Source organism: Oncorhynchus clarkii, chromosome 2, assembly GCF_045791955.1.
Source record: "Oncorhynchus clarkii lewisi isolate Uvic-CL-2024 chromosome 2, UVic_Ocla_1.0, whole genome shotgun sequence".
Lineage (NCBI taxonomy): Eukaryota > Metazoa > Chordata > Actinopteri > Salmoniformes > Salmonidae > Oncorhynchus > Oncorhynchus clarkii.
In genome coordinates this window covers 29,255,026-29,275,183 of record NC_092148.1, presented here as the reverse complement: position 1 = coordinate 29,275,183, position 20,158 = coordinate 29,255,026, and the positions used below count along the sequence as shown (strand labels likewise).

Below are 20,158 nucleotides of genomic sequence, written 5' to 3'. Positions count from 1 at the left end.
TCAATTGGTAATATGTTCAACTACTTAATACATTGGGTCGTTTATAGGTTGTACCTACATTTCCAGAAAATTAACAGCTAAAGAAGAATGTTTCACTACTCTTGACTTCTTTAACCCAAAACCCCGACCTTGTTTGCTTGATCTGCTTCACAAGCATTCCCGGCCGTCTCGCGATGTTGCCCCTCTGGGTTTAGAAACTTTGTGTCTGCAGTGTGCATCACCCCGTCAATGATACAATATAAAACAGAATATAAAAAGTTTTTAAAAATCCTCCATTCGGATGTACAATTTGTTATGAATATAAGTAATGTAATGAACATTAAACTAAATTAACAAATCACGTTTATTCAGCAAGATAAAGAAACCTGGTAAAAATTTAGTTGTTTTACATGTGGGCATCCATGGCCATAACAGTTATTGCACAATGACATTAATTGAAAATTTGACTTGACCAGTCCAGCACACATACACTATAAACTCAGCAAAAAAAGAAACGTCCCCTTTTCAGGATCCTATCTTTCAAAGATAATTCGTAAAAATAAAAAAAAACTTCACAGATCTTCATTGTAATGCATTTAAACACTGTTTACCATGCTTGTTCAATGAACCATAAACAATTGATGAACATGCACCTGTGGAATGGTCGTTTAGACACTAACAGCTTACAGACGGTAAGCAATTAAGGTCACAGTTATGAAAACTTAGGACACTAAAGAGGCCTTTCTACTGACTCTGAAAAACACCAAAAGAAAGATGCCCAGTGTCCCTTCTCATCTGCATGAACGTGTCTTAGGTATGCTGCAAATGTGGCCAGGGCAGTAAATTGCAATGTCCAAACTGTGAGACGCCTAAGACAGCGCTACAGGGAGGCAGGACGGACAGCTGATCGTCCTTGCAGTGGCAGACCACGTGTAACAACACCTGCACAAGATCGGTACATCCAAACGTCACACCTGTGGGACAGGTACAGAATGGCAACAACAACTGCCCAGGTTACACCAGGAATGCACAATCACTTTACAGTCAGTAAAGAACAAATTCTTATTTACAATGACGGCCTAGGAACAGTGGCTTAAGTGCCTTGTTCAGGAGCAGAACGACAGATTTTAACCTTGTCAGCTCGGGGATTCGATCTAGCAACCGTTTCAGTTACGGGCCCAACACTAACCACTAGGTTACCTGCCGCATATTAATGCCCACGAGTTTGAAATTAGATGTTCGACGAGCAGTTGTCCACATACTTTTGGTCATGTAGTATAGCTGGTGCTGTGGTAACTGGTTGCCTCCGATGTGTATCTTCTCTGGGAGCGAGTACTCCGATTTCATTGTGAATATCAATCCAACAAGAATATCTATGGCATGCATTTGACGGACAGATTTTACAGAACTTATAGCTCTTTACCAGACTTCTCTTTTTATTAGACTTTGATCAGACTTCTCTTTTAGAATATACACATAAATATTCCACATACAGCCCCATAGGGGTAAAATCACTCATACAAAATAAGAAGTTTAAAACCACTCAGCCCTTTAGGGAAGAGGAAGAGAGATGGGATTGCTCCCCCAATTCAAGATGGGGAGCATTATGTTCCTCTCATCCCCTCTTTATGCCAGAGCAGCTTGGCTGGTTAAGTCAGTAAGGAAGGAGTCTCTCTTGTGCTGGAGTGCACCAAGGAAGTCCTGAACCCGTTCCTCTCGGCTGGCAGTGTAGTTGAGCAGTGCTTCCTGTCTCCTCTGGGCATCCAGGGGCTTTCCATTGCCGTGGTGCTGTAGGAGGTCTGCTAAACAGGCCCGGTCTGCCTCCTGCTGCTGTAGGGCCTGTCCCTCTCTGTGTTGATCTCTGGCTTTCTGCAGCATACATAGGGATCAGTCATTCAAGCAGATCACAGTGTTCCATACAACACAGTAGTTTACTACAGGTATTCAGATGATCCTTCTAATGAATTCTCGCTCAATTCTGGAAATGCAACTTGAAAGAATGTGGCAAAAGTGCACACACGTTTAGAGATTGGATAAATATCATACGGTGGAATGTACTGTATGTGGGGGATGAATGAAGGAAAGAGAGAGATCATACCTGAAGAGGTCTGTGATTGAGCTGATACTGCAGAATGGCATCACACAGGTTCCAGAAGGAGTACTCTGGCCACAGGACTGACTGGAACACTAAGCAGGAGTGGGACGTCTGCAGAAATAGCACAGACAAAAAATATTCAATTTCTGTCTGCAGCATTCTATAAACATTTCACCCCACTGAATAATCCCCATGGGTAACACCAGCCAGTCTACATTTACAAAGAATAAGTCACAAGGTAGTGAGGGAGGCAGCTAAACCAGAGGGTCCATTGTCTGTCAGTGAAGTCACTGAACAGGAAGTAGGTCTTGTCCTTACCAAAGAGGATGCTAGGCAAGAGGCTAATCTCATTAGCATTCAACATCACGCTGGAAACAGTAAGGAGTGTCTTTCTCCTTACCTGCCACAGCAAGAAGTCACTGAGTCGCACCTCTCCAGACGTGCGAATGAGCAGGTCAGGATTGGGAGAGTTACTGCTGTACAGACACAGACTCAGCAGGGCCTCCGATACATCACTGGACACAACAACCGAGACAAGACAATAGAAACGAGCAGAAAAAACAAGTCAGAAAACAAATCTAGATCTGTGATTATGCAAATGTAACAATTATATTTGAGAGGGCCATGAATGCACTCTTATGTAATATTCCTCTTCTGAATCTCTGAAGTAGTTTACCTGGATTTGATAAGTCCCTGCTCCACGCCCCAAGCCATCTCTCTGACGGCATTAGCGATTTCATGTCTTGAGGTGTAGGCAAAGCACACGTTCAGAAAGCATCTGTTGGCAAAAGAGGGTGGGCCGTTAATGAATGAGTTATTACAGCTGTAAGTAGCCACTCCTGAAGACATCTTAGATGACTGAACAGAGAAGCCCATGTGTTGTTTTATGCATAGAGAAATTGCATTGCATTATAAACAACTGCAGTCCAGCATCTGCAGTAAACCTTGACGCATTTGTCAAAACGGCAATGTTTTTCAGATGGCTGCACACAAGCTCACAGCCACCTCAGAGAAGTGAGGAGCAGCAGGATGATGAGGTGGCGATGCCTACTTGTTATGAGTCCTGGTGGCCACCACAGCCCGGGCTATGTGCTGCTGCAGGTCCAGAGGCAGTAGTGTCAGGTCTCCCAACACCCGGATGCACACCCCATGCTTCTCCAGGTTATCCCTGGATTGGAAGAGAGCAGACATGACCAAGTCAGGGTTTCCTTCAATTGCTGGCTTTTAGTTCCCCCCCAAAAAAGGAACAGATGATAAATAAAAAAACTGTTACTGGCCAAAATGACCCCATTGTAAAATAATTTATGGAAATACCAGGCGGTCTATAGGTTAATTTGCATAATTTTGTGGAATTAAATTGGTGTGTATTTTCGTTAGTCGTCATGTTAATATTAACGTCATATTAATTCAACAACTACCACACGGACACAGCATAAAGAGACTATTTTGAGAGGGATGTCTCCTGCGACTACTCAGCTGGTTGCTGCATTTATAAGCCCATTCCATGCGCAACAATTCTAAATGCAAACCTATGTAAAAAAATATAGAAATTATATTTCTCAACAGATAATTGAAGCGCGCCTCCCATTCAGCATTTAAGTGCAGGCAACAGGATATCAGCGATTCAACATGTAAGCTGGAGGCAGTATGCATTTTGAAAACATACTTAAATTGTTTGAACTCTGCATGTTTTACTTCATATTATGAGGCATGTCCCATAGGATTTGGGTTTGGCCGGGGTAGGCCGTCATTGTAAATAAGAATTTGTACTTAACTGACTTGCCTAGTTCAATAAAGGTAAAACAAATAAATACAAATAAAAGATTGCTGCAATGTAGCCTATAGCCAAAATCCGACCATGGAAACGCAGAGGCAATTCTTTTACAAATATTTTATAGACAGCGCGTGATAAGTTTGGGAAAGCTTAAAATTTATCCAACCATTTCTACCAATTCTGATTTTTATATGCGCATTTTCATTTAACAGTTTCATTTCAATAATAACGCTTTCGTTTCTCAAAATCATACAAATCTAAAATTAAAATGATAAAAATCTAAGTTAAAATTCTACTAATGCGAGAGCACCAGCCTCTGCCATATGGACACATTGATGATCCATTGGCAGCTAAATCACTGGGTCTGGCCGGAAGCTTTCGCTAGTGAACTTGCAACATCTTATCAACTAGCCTATTCCAGGCCCTTAGAGTTTCCCGCACTAGTGAGACAGCTGCTTTTGCCCAAGGGAAAAGTGTTCAGGTGTTTTATGAAGTTATATCTAGTTCTATGGGCTTATCCGATCATTATATTTTGCTCTTTCACACCGACGCTTGGTGATTATCGAGGGAAAGATTGTTTAAAATAGCCTACTGTGAGGAACTATAGTTTTAGTAGTCTTTATTATCATTTGCAGTGGTTGTTAAAAAACGATTTCGTTGACTTTGATATATTTCTGTATTTATCCCCCCGCCCTTTGTCTCAACATTTTAAATTATACCCAAGACACTTTATCTTCACACATATTTTAGCTGCTTTTCACTGACAACCACAACTCAATATTCAGCAAGGCCTTTTCCCACACTCACTGCCCACATTGAATGAGTCCCAAATAGGCATACTAGCTTGTGATTTGAAACAATCCACAGCAATTTTTTAAAGAAGATAATGATCCTCGATTCTTCTGCGGCTAAGTCATGCTTTCTGGTGAAGTATTTTTAATGATTTTTATTAATTTCTGTATAGACAGGAGCAGTTTATATAATTTTGGCACATTTACTTTCCTAGTCATAGCTCCAGTAAATTTCTCAAATGGCCGGTGAATTTAAATCTTCCAGGTCACGTTGTCTGGCGCCAAGTGACACCCTGGGCCAATTACTGAGACATCCTCCTTGTCGAGATTGTAAGGTAGCTATATTGCTTTCTCTCCCACTCACTGGGTCTCCAACACCTATGCATCTTTAATGGCAGCACTCTGGCTCCTCGGTTCTGACACTCACTGTTCTTCTAGCAGTCTGATGAACTTCTGCTTGGCCAGCTCCATGAGGCCGTCCACCTCGTCTTTAGACCGCTTGAAGTTCTCGATGCTGAAGGCATACACTGTGACCTCATGGATGCTCAGGTTCAGGCACCAGCGTAGTGTCTAGAGGAAGGAGCCACCAAGGTTGATCACCAGTAAAGCCAACATGAGTAGAATGTACAGTGGGGAGAACAAGTATTTGATAACCTGAAAAATCAGCAGTGTTTCCTACTTACAAAGCATGTAGAGGTCCGTATAGGTACACTTCAACTGTGAGAGACGGAATCTAAAACAAAGATCCAGAAAATCACATTGTATGATTTTTAAGTATTTAATTTGCATTTTATTGCATGACATAAGTATTTGATACATCAGAAAAGCAGAACTTAATATTTGGTACAGAAACCTTTGTTTGCAATTACAGAGATCATACGTTTTCTGTAGTTTTTGACCAAGTTTGCACACACTGCAGCAGGGATTTTGGCCCACTCCTCCATACAGACCGTCTCCAGATTCTTCAGGTTTCGGGGCTGTCGCTGGGCAATACGGACTTTCAGCTCCCTCCAAAGATTTTCTATTGGGTTCAGGTCTGGAGACTGGCTAGGCCACTCCAGGACCTTGAGATGCTTCTTACGGAGCCACTCCTTAGTTGCCCTGGCTGTGTGTTTCGGGTCGTTTTCATGCTGGAAGACCCAGCCATGACCCATCTTCAATGCTCTTACTGAGGGAAGGAGGTTGTTGACCAAGATCTCGCGATACATGGCCCCATCCATCCTCCCCTCAATACGGTGCAGTCGTCCTGTCCCCTTTGCAGAAAAGCATCCCCAAAGAATGATGTTTCCACCTCCATGCTTCACGGTTGGGATGGTGTTCTTGGGGTTTTACTCATCCTTCTTCTTCCTCCAAACACGGCGAGTGGAGTTTAGACCAAAAAGCTCTATTTTTGTCTCATTAGACCACATGACCGTCTCCCATTCCTCCTCTGGATCATCCAGATGGTCATTGGCAAACTTCAGACGGGCCTGGACATGCGCTGGCTTGAGCAGGGGGACCTTGCGTGCGCTGCAGGATTTTAATCCATGACGGCGTAGTGTTTTACTAATGGTTCTTTGAGACTGTGGTCCCAGCTCTCTACGGGTCATTGACCAGGTCTTGCCGTGTAGTTCTGGGCTGATCCCTCACCCTCCTCATGATCATTGATGCCCCACCAGGTGAGATCTTGCATGGAGCCCTAGCCCGAGGGGGATTGACCGTCATCTTGAACTTCTTCCATTTTCTAATAATTGCACCAAAAGTTGTTGCCTTCTCACCAAGCTGCTTGCCTATTGTCCTGTTGCCCATCCCAGCCTTGTGCAGGTCTACAATTTAACCCTGATGTCCTTACACAGCTCGCTGGTCTTGGCCATTGTGGAGAGGTTGGAGTCTGTTTGATTGAGTGTGTGGACAGGTGTCTTTTATACAGGAAACAAGTTCAAACAGGTGCAGTTAATACAGGTAATGAGTGGAGAACAGGAGGGCTTCTTAAAGAAAAACTAACAGGTCTGTGAGAGCCGGAATTCTTACTGGTTGGTAGGTGATCAAATACTTATGTCATGCAATAAAATACAAATGAATTACTTAAAAATCATACAATGTGATTTTCTTTTGAGATTCTGTCTCTCACAGTTGAAGTGTACCTATGATAAACATTACAGACCTCTACATGCTTTGTAAGTAGGAAAACCTGCAAAATCGGCAGTGTATCAAATACTTGTTCTCCCCACTGTATTTCTAATGTATTTGGTGACAGCCAAATACAAATACATGTTATGGTGGTAATGGTGAAGAATATGGTTGAAGTGCAGTTGCCTACTTGTGAATGCTCATGCAAAAGAGACAGCATGAATGAGAACAACTACGATAGAACGAACAATAACTACATCATGACATGACACCGATGTCCCCTGGGAACCTCACCTCTGCCAGTTTGTCAAAACCCTGTGTGTGTCCCTCCTGGCGCTCCACCTGACGCTTGCGGGCGTAGCGCCGGTTGCCATCCATGATAAAGGCCACATGTTTGGGCATCGGGCCAGCCTGGGAGAGACCAGGGGGTGGAATTCCATACAGATAGAACCATATTACATATCATGAAAATGTGGTTGAAATTTCATTAATTCAAATATCCTCAGAAGGGATGCATTTGCAAATAGTGAGTCATACCTTCAGTATGTTGGCTGAGAGCTTCTCAATGAGGTTCAATTCACCTTCCCTTATCCACGACATATTTAAACTCTGACACCCCTGTGGAGATATATGCATTACATACAGTAGAGATACACATAAACAGATACCTATAAAAAAGCAATTTATGAACAAGGTTAGCCGTTAGGCTTGTATGACAAATCCAGCAGTCCCTGGTTTGTATAGCCATGGGCTGCATGAGACACAGTAGTGAGAGGTATGTAGCATAGTTACATATAGAGCATAGGCCTAGTTAAGTGGGGTGCAACAACAAACGTAACAGCAGTGCATTCATCGACAGTTAGAAGGATAAGGTCTTCAGAGGCCACTACTTTCTAGTCTTGAGCTGTGCTACAGGGGACTTTTACCACATACCAGATGTACAGGGAGGTGTAAAATGACACCCTTGAATGAAAATGACACCCTTGATAAAGAAGAGCAGAAATGACTGTATAAAATAAATAATTCAAATACTGAGCTATATTGTATGCTCCAAAAAAATTGGGAAATTATATAATTTTATACTAACACAATTGCTCAGAGAAAGCTATTTTGTTTAACAAGTAATATTTTTTTTCTCAATAAAAAGGTAGGGGTCAAAATGATTGACACCCCAGTTGTGAATACCTTTCAATACCTCAACTTGCGGGGATAATGGCACGGAGCCCTTTTGGAGAAGACATTGGGAGGGATCTTAGACCATTCCTCCATACATAATCCTTCCAGATCCTTGATATCCTTTGTCTGCGCTTATGGACTGTCCTTTTCAATTGACCCCCACAGTGGAGGTGTCATAATACCTAGAGGTCAAACAGGGAAATGGTGCTGAGCAAAACGATTGGAACCATTTCCCTGCTTGACCTCTAGGTTTTTGGGTATTATGACTCATACTGTGGTACTCTATTCAAACCACAGGTTTTCAAATGGGGTTTATGTCCAGAGACTGAGATGGTCATTGCAAAATATAGATTTTCTGGTCAATTAACCATGTCTTTGTGGATTTTGAAGTCTGGTTGGGGTTATTGTCTTGTTGGAAGATTCACTTGCAGCCAAGTTTTAACCTCCTGGAAGAGGCAACCAGGTTTTGTTGTTGACCTTAACAAGGAAGCAGTGGAAGCAAAATAGCCCCATAACATCAAAGACCCACCACCACATTTTACCATAGGGGTTATTTTCTACTTATGCGTTCTCATTTAGACACCAAACCCACCACTAGTGTGTGTGTGGCCAAAGAGCTCTATTTTCATGTCGTCCAACAAATGTAAATGCCTTGAGTTTGCTAAACAGCACTGGCACTTGGATTGGAACAGGTGCTTTGGTCCAATGACATGAACATAGAGCTATTTGGTCACGCACACACCAGTGGTGGGTTTGGCGTAATGTTGTCATGATACCAGAATTTTGACTTTGTTCGATACCAGGTTTAGTATCACGATACTCGATACCATCGCGATACTTGCTACCAAAACGATACCACGGCAAAACAAGAAGGCATATTAGCCAAAGTCACAGAATGGCACTTGATCCAGACAGATCTTCTGAGTTCAATATCATTACATTTGAAATGTTTCATTTAAATTTTTCAAAGACAGCCATGCATGCAATAACACAGGGCTCTCCAACCCTGTTCCTGGAGAGCTACCGTCCTGTAGGTTTTTGCTCCAACCTTCATCTAGCGCAAATGATTCTAATAATTAGATGGTTGATAAGCTGAATCAGGTTAGTTGCAACTGATGTTGGACGGAAAACCTATAAGATGGTAGCTCTCCAGGAACAGGGTTGGAGAGCCCTGCATTAATGAATCAATGATAGTATACAATCAATTGGACTTTGTTTTTACCAATCTAACTACATAACAACATAATGGTAATCATTTATTTGAATTGTAAATCACAATTGATAAACGGGGTAAATCAAGATGTAGTCTAGGCCTATTCACAATAAAGGTGAATGCATATTCAATAGGATTGAGTTATTGAGGGTTAAGGTTAGGAGTTTTATTTTACCTTTATTTAACCAAGTAGGCTAGTTGAGAACAAGTTCTCATTTACAACTGCGACCTGGCCAAGATAAAGCATAGCAGTGTGAACAGACAACAACAGAGTTACACATGGAGTAAACAATAAACAAGTCAATTACACAGTAGAAAAAAAGAGTCTATATACATTGTGTGCAAAATGCATGAGGAGGTAGGCGAATAATTACAATTTTGCAGATTAACACGAGTGATAAATGATCAGATGGTCATGTGCAGGTAGAGATACTGGTGTGCAAAAGAGCAGAAAAGTAAATAAATAAAAACAGTATGGGGATGAGGTAGGTAAATTGGGTGGGCTATTTACCGATGGACTATGTACAGCTGCAGCGATCAGCGATCGGTTAGCTGCTCAGATAGCAGATGTTTAAAGTTGGTGATGGAGATAAAAGTCTCCAACTTCAGCGATTTTTGCAATTCGTTCCAGTCACAGGCAGCAGAGAACTGGAAGGAAAGGCGGCCAAATGAGGTGGCTTTAGGGATGATCAGTGAGATACACCTGCTGGAGCGCGTGCTACGGGTGGGTGTTGCCATCGTGACCAGTGAACTGAGATAAGGCGGAGCTTTACCTAGCATGGACTTGTACATGACCTGGAGCCAGTGGGTCTGGCGACGAATATGTAGCGAGGGCCAGCCGACTAGAGCATACAGGTCGCAGTGGTGGGTGGTATAAGGTGCTTTAGTAACAAAAAGGATGGCACTGTGATAAACTGCATCCAGTTTGCTGAGTAGAGTATTGGAAGCTATTTTCTAGATGACATCGCCGAAGTAGAGGATCGGTAGGATAGTCAGTTTTACTAGGGTAAGTTTGGCGGCGTGAGTGAAGGAGGCTTTGTTGCGGAATAGAAAGCCGACTCTAGATTTGATTTTAGATTGGAGATGTTTGATATGAGTCTGGAAGGAGAGTTTACAGTCTAGCCAGACACCTAGGTACTTATAGATGTCCACATATTCTAGGTCGGAACCATCCAGGGTGGTGATGCTAGTCGGGCGTGCGGGTGTAGGCAGCGAATGGTTGAAAAGCATGCATTTGGTTTTACTAGCGTTTAAGAGCAGTTGGAGGCCACGGAAGGAGTGTTGTATGGCATTGAAGCTCGTTTGGAGGTTAGATAGCACAGTGTCCAAGGAAGGGCCAGAAGTATACAGAATGGTGTTGTCTGTGTAGAGGCCTGTTAAAGGTTTAGGGGAAGGGTTTGCTAAAAGGGTTAAGGTTAGGCTTAGCTAACATGCAAAGTAGCTAAAAAGTAATACGTAGCTGATAATTAGCTAAAATTGTCCATGATGAGAATCGAACACCCATCCACCTCAACCAACCACCCTGCTTTCGTGTTTTCCTACCTTATGTAACCATACCAAACATAACATCATACTAATTTGAGTGTCCTGGATTCATGTCTAGTCTATGAGACCAGCCTGAGCTACTGGTATCTTATTGCATTGTAAAGTGTTCTAGCCTGTAATGAACATTGTTTTGTGAACATTAATTAACAGTTGCAACATTTCTAAATGCTGTGTTGCATTATTTAAGTGTGTTAACTTCTGTGCAGCATAAGTGTGGCGCTAACGTGATGCAGCCAAGACTCCCAGGGAGTGCAGTGGTTCCTCAAGACAGGCTAGAGCTAGCAATGAGTAAGTGAAGCAGGCATGAAGCGCTCGCGCTATAATGGGACATCAGCTGATAGACAGACTTGTTCCTCTCTCAATCAGTAGATGACGTGAGACAATTTATATAAGTACCGAAAGTTTAAAACAATTATAGTACCAAACCTTTTTTCATGTTCTAGTTTTTTTTTAAGTACTGAAGTTTCGGTTTACCGTGCAACACTAGTTTGGCGTCAATGAGAATGCATCAGCAGAAAATAACCCCATACCTACTGTAAAATATGTTGGTAGACATCCACATCATCGGCTCCCGGGGGGCAGTTTTTGTTGGGGGTTAACTGCCTTGCCCAGGGGCAGAACAACCGATTTTTACCTTGTCAGCTCCGGGATTCAATCCAGCAACCTTTCGGTTACTGGCCAAACGCGCCTACCGGCCAGGCTACCAAAACAGGGGAGTCAATAATTTTGACCCTTGCCTTTTTGAGAAAAACATGTGTTACTTGTTAAACAAAATGTATTTCTCTGAGCAATTGTATTAGTATATAATAATATAATTTACAAAAAATGTTGAGCATACCATATAACTCAATATTTGAATTATATATTTTATAGCCATTTCTGCTTATCTCTATGGGTGTTAATGATTTCGTACCCCACTATCTGATTAGTTCTGATACACACGCCACTAGTCTCCATGCATGCACGCATAAACGGGATATATTTAACAATTAATATTCTGATAACTAGCTATATGACTATGCATCTCTGATTCATGTAGATCAAGTCTGGGATAGCTACATAGTTATCATAGCTACGGTAGCTAGCTAACACAACTCAATCAAACCGGACAGGGAGCGATAACCAATGATGAACACTGTTTGAAATGTACAAAGCAATTGCACTTTGCACTAAAATGGTCGATTTCATTCATATTGTTGAAAGAGATCATGAATTATCAACATTATGAGCCGTATTTTTTTACATATTTCACAAACCTTCCAACTCACAGTTTAAGATGACGTCCCCTTCCTTATTCGACGGAGTGACGTAATCAAAAGACCGACCATTTCCGCCTGGAACTGTTTGTACAGATTTCTCTGCATGTGGATTGACAGAAAAGTTGTTCGGGTAAATTGATGTTCTGTGGGTCAAATAGGATATTTAAACATTTACTGGATAGGTTTCAAATTGGACTCAGTGCTATCTGGGATCTTGGGACGTCCCTACTGAAGTGGAATTTAAAATAGGTAAGGGTTAGGTGTATCCCAAACTCCGTCCGGGGGACCCCGTTTTGTTTTTTTTCCCCTAACACTACACAGCTGATTCAAATAATCATCAAGCGTTGGTTGTTTGAATCAGCTGCGTAGTGCTGGGGCAAAACCCAAAACTTAGACCCCTTGAGGTCCTCAGGACCGAGTTTAGGAAACGTTGATTGGGTAGGGACGTGCCAACAATTCCGGATAGCACTAACCATGTACAGCTCAGCTGCTACGCCAAGACAGCAGACATCCAGTAGAGGGCGACTACAACAACTCGTGTACAGAATGCAACATCATTCAAAGTCAAAGAAGAGGTTTCAGAATTCGGGGAGGGGGGGGACTGACCCTTTTTTTTTTGTTCCACTGGAGAATCGTTCTTGAACAGTGAGCAGGAGCATAACAGACCGATAAGAAACCATAGCGCCACGGTTAATCTTATCAGGCCAGGTAAAGAGAGGAAAGAAACCCGATGCAAGGTATCGCACAAGAGCCGTTCAGACAGCGATTCTCTGGTCATCAGACAGGCAGCTTTTGTCGTTACAACTCTGCGTGTCTGGGGTACTGGAAGGGAAGGGGGTTTGGCGAGTACGGAGAAGACTACACGCCGAGAGGAGGGGGCTGGAAGTCTGCAACTCTTCCAGCCTGGAAGGGCAGGCGCTGTGGCCATAGAACCCTGGACTGTCTAGTGCCCGCGCGGTTAAGTGGATGGGATGGAGCCGGGACCGTCTGGCGCTGGTATGTCTCTCTCTTCTCTGTCAAGGGTGGAATTTTTGCTTATCTTCAGCTATAGCATCATATGGTAACATGCAATTGCCCATATTTGTTGAATATCTGGTGCAGCATTCTCTTATGCTAGCTAGCTGGCTGGCTGAAAAACTCGTCCATCACAACGATTGTGGGTATTTTTCAACCATAGCTCGTGGACTATACGAAATTAGTTATCATACCGAGAGACGGCTCTTTTGGTGCACTGAAAATGTCCAGGGTCAGGGGCGGGGGCAGGGGGGCCGTGGGAATCTTTGGCGTGGAGACACGAGGTAAAGCCCGCCTTCACTACTCAGCACCCCTCTCACTCACACACCCCAAATACCAGGCTCTCTGTTTTGGCAGTCTGTCTTCAACATACAGTTTTTGGAATGATAGAAAAGTGCACCGATCCAAATAGAATTTCTTCACACCCTACCAAAATGAATCCACAATGAACTAACTCATGTCTATGTGAACACCCCAATTAGTTATGTTTTTGAATACTGAAATGAGTAGCTATTGGACAACCTCCGTACATTGTGATTATTATTTAGATTAGTACATGCTATAGAAATTAAACCGCCATGGAACCTCCTGTGTCAACATTTTTACATCAAGGTCATTCCAATTGAATGTTCATATTTGGTAATGCTAGAGTTATTTACATCTTAGTAATTTAGCAGACACTTATCCAGAGCGACTTACAGTTTATGTATTCATCTTAAAATAGCTAGGTGGGACATCCACATCTTAGTCATGGTAAGTACATTTTCCCTCAATGAAGTAGTTATCAGCGAAGTCCGTGCTAGTAGGGGTGGGAAGTTAAGTGTCAGTGTTAGTTCACGAAAGGCAAGTTATGGCATATCAAAAAGCATGTGGTGTTTCACTTTTGTTACTTAAAGTGGGCAGACAGCCATACTATTGTAAATATTATGATGACCTGTGATATGATGCTGTGCTTTAGTCTGGTCTGAATTCCAGTCTGCATAATCAAATCTTTTAGTGACTCCCTAACCAAGTCTGAAGTTGATCACGAACATAGAAGATTTAGTGACCAATGGAATGCGAAAAGTTGATATCACAAAGATTGGTCCCCAGGTGTTAGTTATGTTAGCTAAAATTCACTGTCATTCAAATGGTGAAGGCCAATCGTTTGACAGCTTGTTGACACTTAAGTATGGAGTTGTTTGTTTTTAGAGAGGGGGACGGGGACAAACAGCTAATGACCCCCCCAGACCCACCCATCTCCAGAAGTCTTCTTCTCTGACCAAAGCTACATATTCTTTGTTGTGTATCTTTACGCAACTACGTTGACTGACTGGCCTCCAGATATGGGACTAGTAGGATTTTACTGAACCTGTATAGGAAACCATTTACACTTTCATATTAGTCAGTTAATCAGCAAAAAAAAATCCACTTTCTTTTGGTATTTCTTTCATTAGTCCACTGTTGATCATATGATACAAAACGCAGCATACTTTGACACTTTCTGTATTTTGAAAGTTCTATATCTAGAAAACCTGATTGATGACATGCAAAACATTTTGGGACTGTATCAACAGTGGATTAATGAAACAAATAGCAAAATATAGTTTGAGTGGTATTTTCCTTTAAAGGTCCAATGCAGCCATTTTATCTCAATATCAAATCATGTCTGCGTAGCAATTAAGTACCTTACTGTGATTGTTTTCAGTTAAAATTGTCAAAAATAAACCAAAATATCTTCTTAGAAAATTGTAATATCTCAAGCAAAAATTTTGCTAGGACTGTCTGAGAGAGGGGCCTAATTGGAGGAGCCTAATTGGAAGGATGTATAACCTGAAAAATAGCTGTTATTGGCAGAAAGGACAAACTGTCTTTGTTATTGGCCTATTAGCTTATACCATCTGGGGATGTCACCAGGCAGTCCAAAAAAAACACCCATCCAAACAAGTTGACATTTTCAGGCGGTCTTTTCAAACAGCTCTTATACTAAAATGCATTATCATAATTTTCACAGTATTTTTCTTTTCAACCTCCCTGTGGAAATGTAAAAAAACACAGGAAAATCACATGTTTTACTGCAATGCCCCATTTAACACAGACCCTGTCCTCAGACTAGAGTTAAGCTACTAGAATGTTTTATACCTGTACCTCAGGACAGCATTTTAATATTTATTTAAACTTAAACCTATAAATGGTTAACGCTTAGCTATATCACCATTCCAGACTGCTATTAGACATGGGATCATCTCTAGTGATGTCAGCAGGGAATAGTGTGTGTAATTCCATGTTTCAAAGAAAAAGGACCCTGGCCTAAACCAAACTCCAGGGAGAAACACACACAGTTGACATGGAAAGGGCCCCAGTGCCAGGGAAAGACTGCTATTGTCTGGGGATGTGTGAGCCCTGGCTCCACTTCTCACCATCTGCCTACACTGGGGTGGGGCGGGCTGCCTGTGTGTGTGTGTCTCTGCAATTGTGCGTGTGTGTCAGTGTGTTTAGCCTACTCGGTGTCAAGACTGTTGAGACTTATGCCGTAGGCGTAACAAACACACCTCCAGTAGAATCTTCCTAGTCTTATGTGGTTTATCATGCCAGATTTGCCAGTCCGTAGTTGGCTGCTTTTTCAAGGCCTAGTGAGTGTATACATCCTTGACTGACTGCTATGCTTGACTACAGGATTTCCAATACTTGCCTTTTAAACCACAAGCTCTCCGCTAAGCTCAGCTATAGGCCTCGCATGTGAGAGAGGTTAATGACTGAGGAGGAGGCCGCTCGGACATAATGTGGAAACACTAACGCTGCTTCAGGATGAAAAAGGCCAAGGTCCACACACACACACACACACACACACACTCACACTACCCCTCCACCCACCCACTGCCCCTCCCGGTTTCCTGATCTCCATGACAATGCAAGTGTTGCTGTGGAGTCTCCATGGTAAGCCTGGGAATGTTGGGGGGGACCCCTGTGTTTGTGTGTGGTAGTGGGGGCTCTCTCTCTCTCCCCAGCCCCCCTATCTGTGTGATGGAGGAGGAGGGCAGCTGGGTCTTTGTTGTGATTGTGAGAGGGCTGTTCTCTGGGGAAGCAGAGGTTAAGACATGGTCTGGACAGGGCTGGGCTGGGCTGGGCCTTCTCTCGGGCAGGGAGGAAGGCAGGAGTCTCACATTTTACCAGGCCGATCTGAAGTCATACACCTCTCATACTTGTTTTCCTCACTGCAGTTTGTGTATTGTATTCACTCTCTGCTCAATAACTAAGTTTCAAATGATGTTTGACAAGAGGCTAGCAGTAGCATTCATGTCAAACAAAAACATCTCAAATGCAGGCTTTTAGTTGTCTTCTGTGACCGTTGGATTGTATGCCTATGCTACTGTCGCTAACTAGCTAAGGCACATTTGTGATCATTCCATCTTATGTCGGCAGAGGTCAAATGATTATCTTCAATACAAAATCACACTAGAAGCCCTTGTGAGGCTAGCCTACTCCTCTGCTACCGGTTTCTCACCCTGCCTGCATGTTTAAGGAAATGCCTGAATCTTTATCTGTCTGTCCGGCTTGGTGTATCCAGCATCGCCCTAATGTATTCTTTTTCTCTCTCTTACCCTTTAATTATCATTGAACCACCAACCACCCCTCTCCCTTCCCTTTCGTTCACACCCTCCTTCTTCTCACCCTAATCGCTTTGTTCCTCCTCCCCTCTCTCCCGCTTTTCTCTCTCTCTCTCCACATACCCCTATTCCTTCATTCATTATCCCCATACTTTGCCGCTCAACCTTTTCCTTCCTGTCCGTCTGTTGCCCTTTTCTTCCTCTCGACTTCTTCCCGTCTCTTCCTCTGACTCGTCATCCAACTTATGACCCCTCTCTCTGCCCGTCATCCATCTTATGACCCCTCTCTCTGCCCGTCATCCAATTTATGACCCCTCTCTCTGCCCGTCATCCAACTTATGACCCCTCTCGCTGCCCGTCATCCATCTTATGACCCCTCTCTCTGCCCGTCATCCAATTTATGACCCCTCTCTCTGCCCGTCATCCAATTTATGACCCCTCTCTCTGCCCGTCATCCAACTTATGACCCCTCTCTCTGCCCGTCATCCAATTTATGACCCCTCTCTCTGCCCGTCATCCAATTTATGACCCCTCTCTCTGCCCGTCATCCAATTTATGACCCCTCTCTCTGCCCGTCATCCAATTTATGACCCCTCTCTCTGCCCGTCATCCAACTTATGATCCCTCTCTCTGGCCGTCACCCAATGCCCCCTCTCTCTGCCCGTCATCCAACTTATGACCCCTCTCTCTGGCCGTCACCCAATGCCCCCTCTCTCTGCCCGTCACCCAATGCCCCCTCTCTCTGCCCGTCATCACATGCCCATGCTCACTTTCCTTTCCTCATTACTCCATTTATTTCATCTCCCATACCCACATCCCTACTGTTTCTGCCCTTGCCTAAACCTCTGACGCCCTTTCCCTAAATTGCCCATGTCTACCACTGCCCCTCCAGTGCCCATGGGGCCATTCCCCCCACCTCTGCAGCAGGTGTTCCAGGCACCCCGCCGGCCGGGCATGGGCACTGTGGGCAAGCCCATCAAGCTGCTGGCCAACTACTTTGAGGTGGAGATCCCCAAGATGGACGTGTTCCACTACGAGGTGGACATCAAGCCTGACAAGTGCCCCCGACGGGTCAACAGGTAGAGTAACGTGTCACCCTACATAGTCTCATGTGCCAGACCTCGTCCCCTGTGGGCAATAGCCTGGGGAGTGAGGTTACCCAACTCAACACCTTTCACCCAGGTGTCCCCTACTATAGGTGATGCAGTGGTCCACTTGATGGCTAACATTTTCCCAATGTTTTTTTAAGAACCACAGAATATGGACTGTAGAACTGAGCCATAGTCAGAACTTGGAGGACCACACAATGTAGAAGTTTTAGTCTGCAGAGGTCCAACAACTTCTCAAGGTGATTCAGAGAGAGACTCACAGTTCATTAGTGCACCATGACTATGACGCTCTAGTCCAGTGTCCACCATTACCTAGCCAGGACATGACTTCGAGAGATCCCCATTGTAGGGTGGTCATCATTGGCCCAATATATTCTAAACCCCAGACATTGTTTTCAATGTTTGGCCAATTGAGCTGCCTGCGTTTCTTTCTTTCTTTTGATTTGACTGAGGATTTCTTTCAGCCGTTGTACAACCTCATAAAGTGTAAGTAACTCCAGCTCTTTTATCCCAGAAGAGAAGCTTCTCTCTTTCACTCTCATTTACTTGTTTAACAGAGAAGCTGAGTTAAATGTGAAGTTTTTCCTTTGGATGATGAAAATGTACGAAGTATACACACACCGAATACACGTCTTAGAGCTTCGTTCTTACTTAGTAGGAGTTTTTTTCAGACAAAGCGTCCATGCAGGCATACGAAAGGTCAACCCAACATGACCTCTCCTTTTCAACCCGTCCACTCTACCCCCCACACTTAGACGAAAGCCAAGGCACCATGTGTTCAGAGGTGCTGTGGCCCCACAGCTACCTCCCCTACTTCCCTTTGTCCGAGGGATTCCCCCACGACCATGAGACATCACTTCTCACCAGCTGTATCCTGCTTGATCCACAACCAATCGAATCGGGTCATCCCTGCTCCCCAGAAAACACCCATCCTAAATCCAGATTTCTGATAGGATGTTGGGTTTAATTTGGAGCACTACATTTGTTGACAGATGGTAGTCTTTTGTGGTTTTGTCACCTCTGGTGGCCATGATGGTGACCCTGGTGTGTCTGACTCTGTGTCGCCCCCTGCAGGGAAGTGGTGGAATACATGGTGCAGCACTTCAAGCCCCAGCTCTTTGGCGACAGGAAGCCGGTGTACGACGGCAAGAAGAATATCTATACGGTGCTAGCGCTTCCTATTGGAAGTGAGAAGGTAGGCATAAGGGAGAGAAGTGTGTCCTGTACATTTCAGCAAGTCCCGTTCTACTTCTGTCTATATCCTTTCAATCGATGTATCCTGTAACCCATCTCCCCTCCACCTAAACTCTCCTCCATTCCTCTTTCTCCCTTGAGGTGGACTTTGAGGTGACTATCCCCGGGGAGGGGAAGGATCGTATCTTCAAGGTGTCTATCCGCTTTCTGGCCACGGTGTCATGGCGTCTGCTCCAGGAGACGCTGGTCAGCGGGCGCCTGCAGGTACCCCTGGACTCTGTCCAAGCCCTGGATGTGGCCATGCGCCACCTGGCCTCCATGAGGTACGGTACACTAAGCACACACGTGCACAGACGGGTAGGAGGGCACGCGCACACGCATGCAAACACACACACTATGAAAGCAAGGGCAGAGAAGCTTGTGGCTAATTTCAAGGATCTATGATGCACAAACAGTCAAACACACATGCCACAGGACAGCACTCTGTGTGCATGTTGTCTTCAAACTAATTGAAAGGCATATGTTTGCCTTGAGGTGTGAATAATTTGTTATTTTAGCAAGACATTCCTATCAAACTTGTTGAACAGCGATTTAGTTTTAGATTCTAGTATATTTACATCTCTAGAGTTGATGAACAGAACAACAGATGCCTGATAGCTGAGAACTGTGTAAAGGTGTCCCATGAACAAAATCTAATAATCATACAGTGACTTGGAGGCTTGACTAGATCACAAACACAAGCTGTTGAATCATTCTATTGGGCTTATGTCTGCAAAGCCTTATAGGTGACACAGAATTACTGGACATTGAATCATGCTGCGGTGCTGAGACTCAAATGAGTCATTCTCCATAACGTCATTTTTTTGTCATCCAGGTACACTCCGGTGGGACGATCATTCTTCTCCCCACCTGAAGGATACTACCATCCCCTGGGTGGGGGGAGGGAAGTGTGGTTTGGTTTCCACCAGTCTGTACGCCCCGCCATGTGGAAGATGATGCTAAATATTGATGGTGAGTCGGCTGAGTCCCACCAGGCATGATCTACTCGAGGGTATGAAGTCACAGATCATAAAAAGTTGCATCTTACATGATGGAATGAAAATCTCATCTTAGGTATGCTCTTAAAGTTACATTCACAGTGGTCTATGATTTAACATCTGTTTTGTGTTGTGTACAAATTCACTGCAGATCAATGCTTAGAAATGACTTCATTCTATAGTATTGGGTTGTGTTCATTAGTCACCAAATGGAAGAAAACAGACCGAAACAGGCAGGATCTAAGTTGATTTGTCCTACAAGAAACTAATTTTCCT

The 20,158-nt window shown here is 43.7% G+C and overlaps 2 protein-coding genes across 10 annotated transcripts in view; one reads left to right on the top strand and one right to left on the bottom strand.

Annotated features, from left to right (window-relative positions):
* Positions 1-325: 325 nt before the first annotated feature.
* On the bottom strand, positions 326-11,991 carry LOC139366306 (dehydrodolichyl diphosphate synthase complex subunit DHDDS-like). Of its 8 annotated transcripts, XM_071103677.1 has the most exons (11): positions 11,951-11,975; positions 11,213-11,419; positions 9,313-9,366; positions 7,286-7,366; positions 7,043-7,159; positions 5,067-5,209; positions 3,126-3,242; positions 2,751-2,852; positions 2,475-2,589; positions 2,078-2,185; positions 326-1,848 (listed from the first exon to the last, which is right to left on the bottom strand). In XM_071103677.1, the coding sequence occupies exons 4-11, from the start codon at positions 7,346-7,348 to the stop codon at positions 1,606-1,608; spliced, it is 1,008 nt and encodes a 335-aa protein (XP_070959778.1). In that variant the 5' UTR covers positions 7,349-7,366; positions 9,313-9,366; positions 11,213-11,419; positions 11,951-11,975; the 3' UTR covers positions 326-1,605. The 8 variants fall into 8 exon arrangements, with proteins under 8 accessions (XP_070959778.1, XP_070959808.1, XP_070959785.1 ...); XM_071103707.1 differs by lacking the exon at positions 9,313-9,366 and having other exon boundaries at positions 11,217-11,419; positions 11,951-11,965; XM_071103684.1 differs by lacking the exon at positions 11,951-11,975 and having other exon boundaries at positions 11,213-11,916.
* Positions 11,978-20,158, top strand: part of LOC139366299 (protein argonaute-1) — a 22,794-nt gene continuing 14,613 nt past the window's right edge. For both annotated transcript variants that reach the window (XM_071103639.1, XM_071103631.1), the window contains exons 1-5: positions 11,978-12,937; positions 17,435-17,621; positions 18,726-18,846; positions 18,987-19,168; positions 19,720-19,856. In XM_071103639.1, the coding sequence (XP_070959740.1) occupies positions 12,913-12,937; positions 17,435-17,621; positions 18,726-18,846; positions 18,987-19,168; positions 19,720-19,856 (652 nt within the window). In that variant the 5' untranslated portion in view covers positions 11,978-12,912. The remainder of the gene's footprint in view (positions 12,938-17,434; positions 17,622-18,725; positions 18,847-18,986; positions 19,169-19,719; positions 19,857-20,158) is intronic.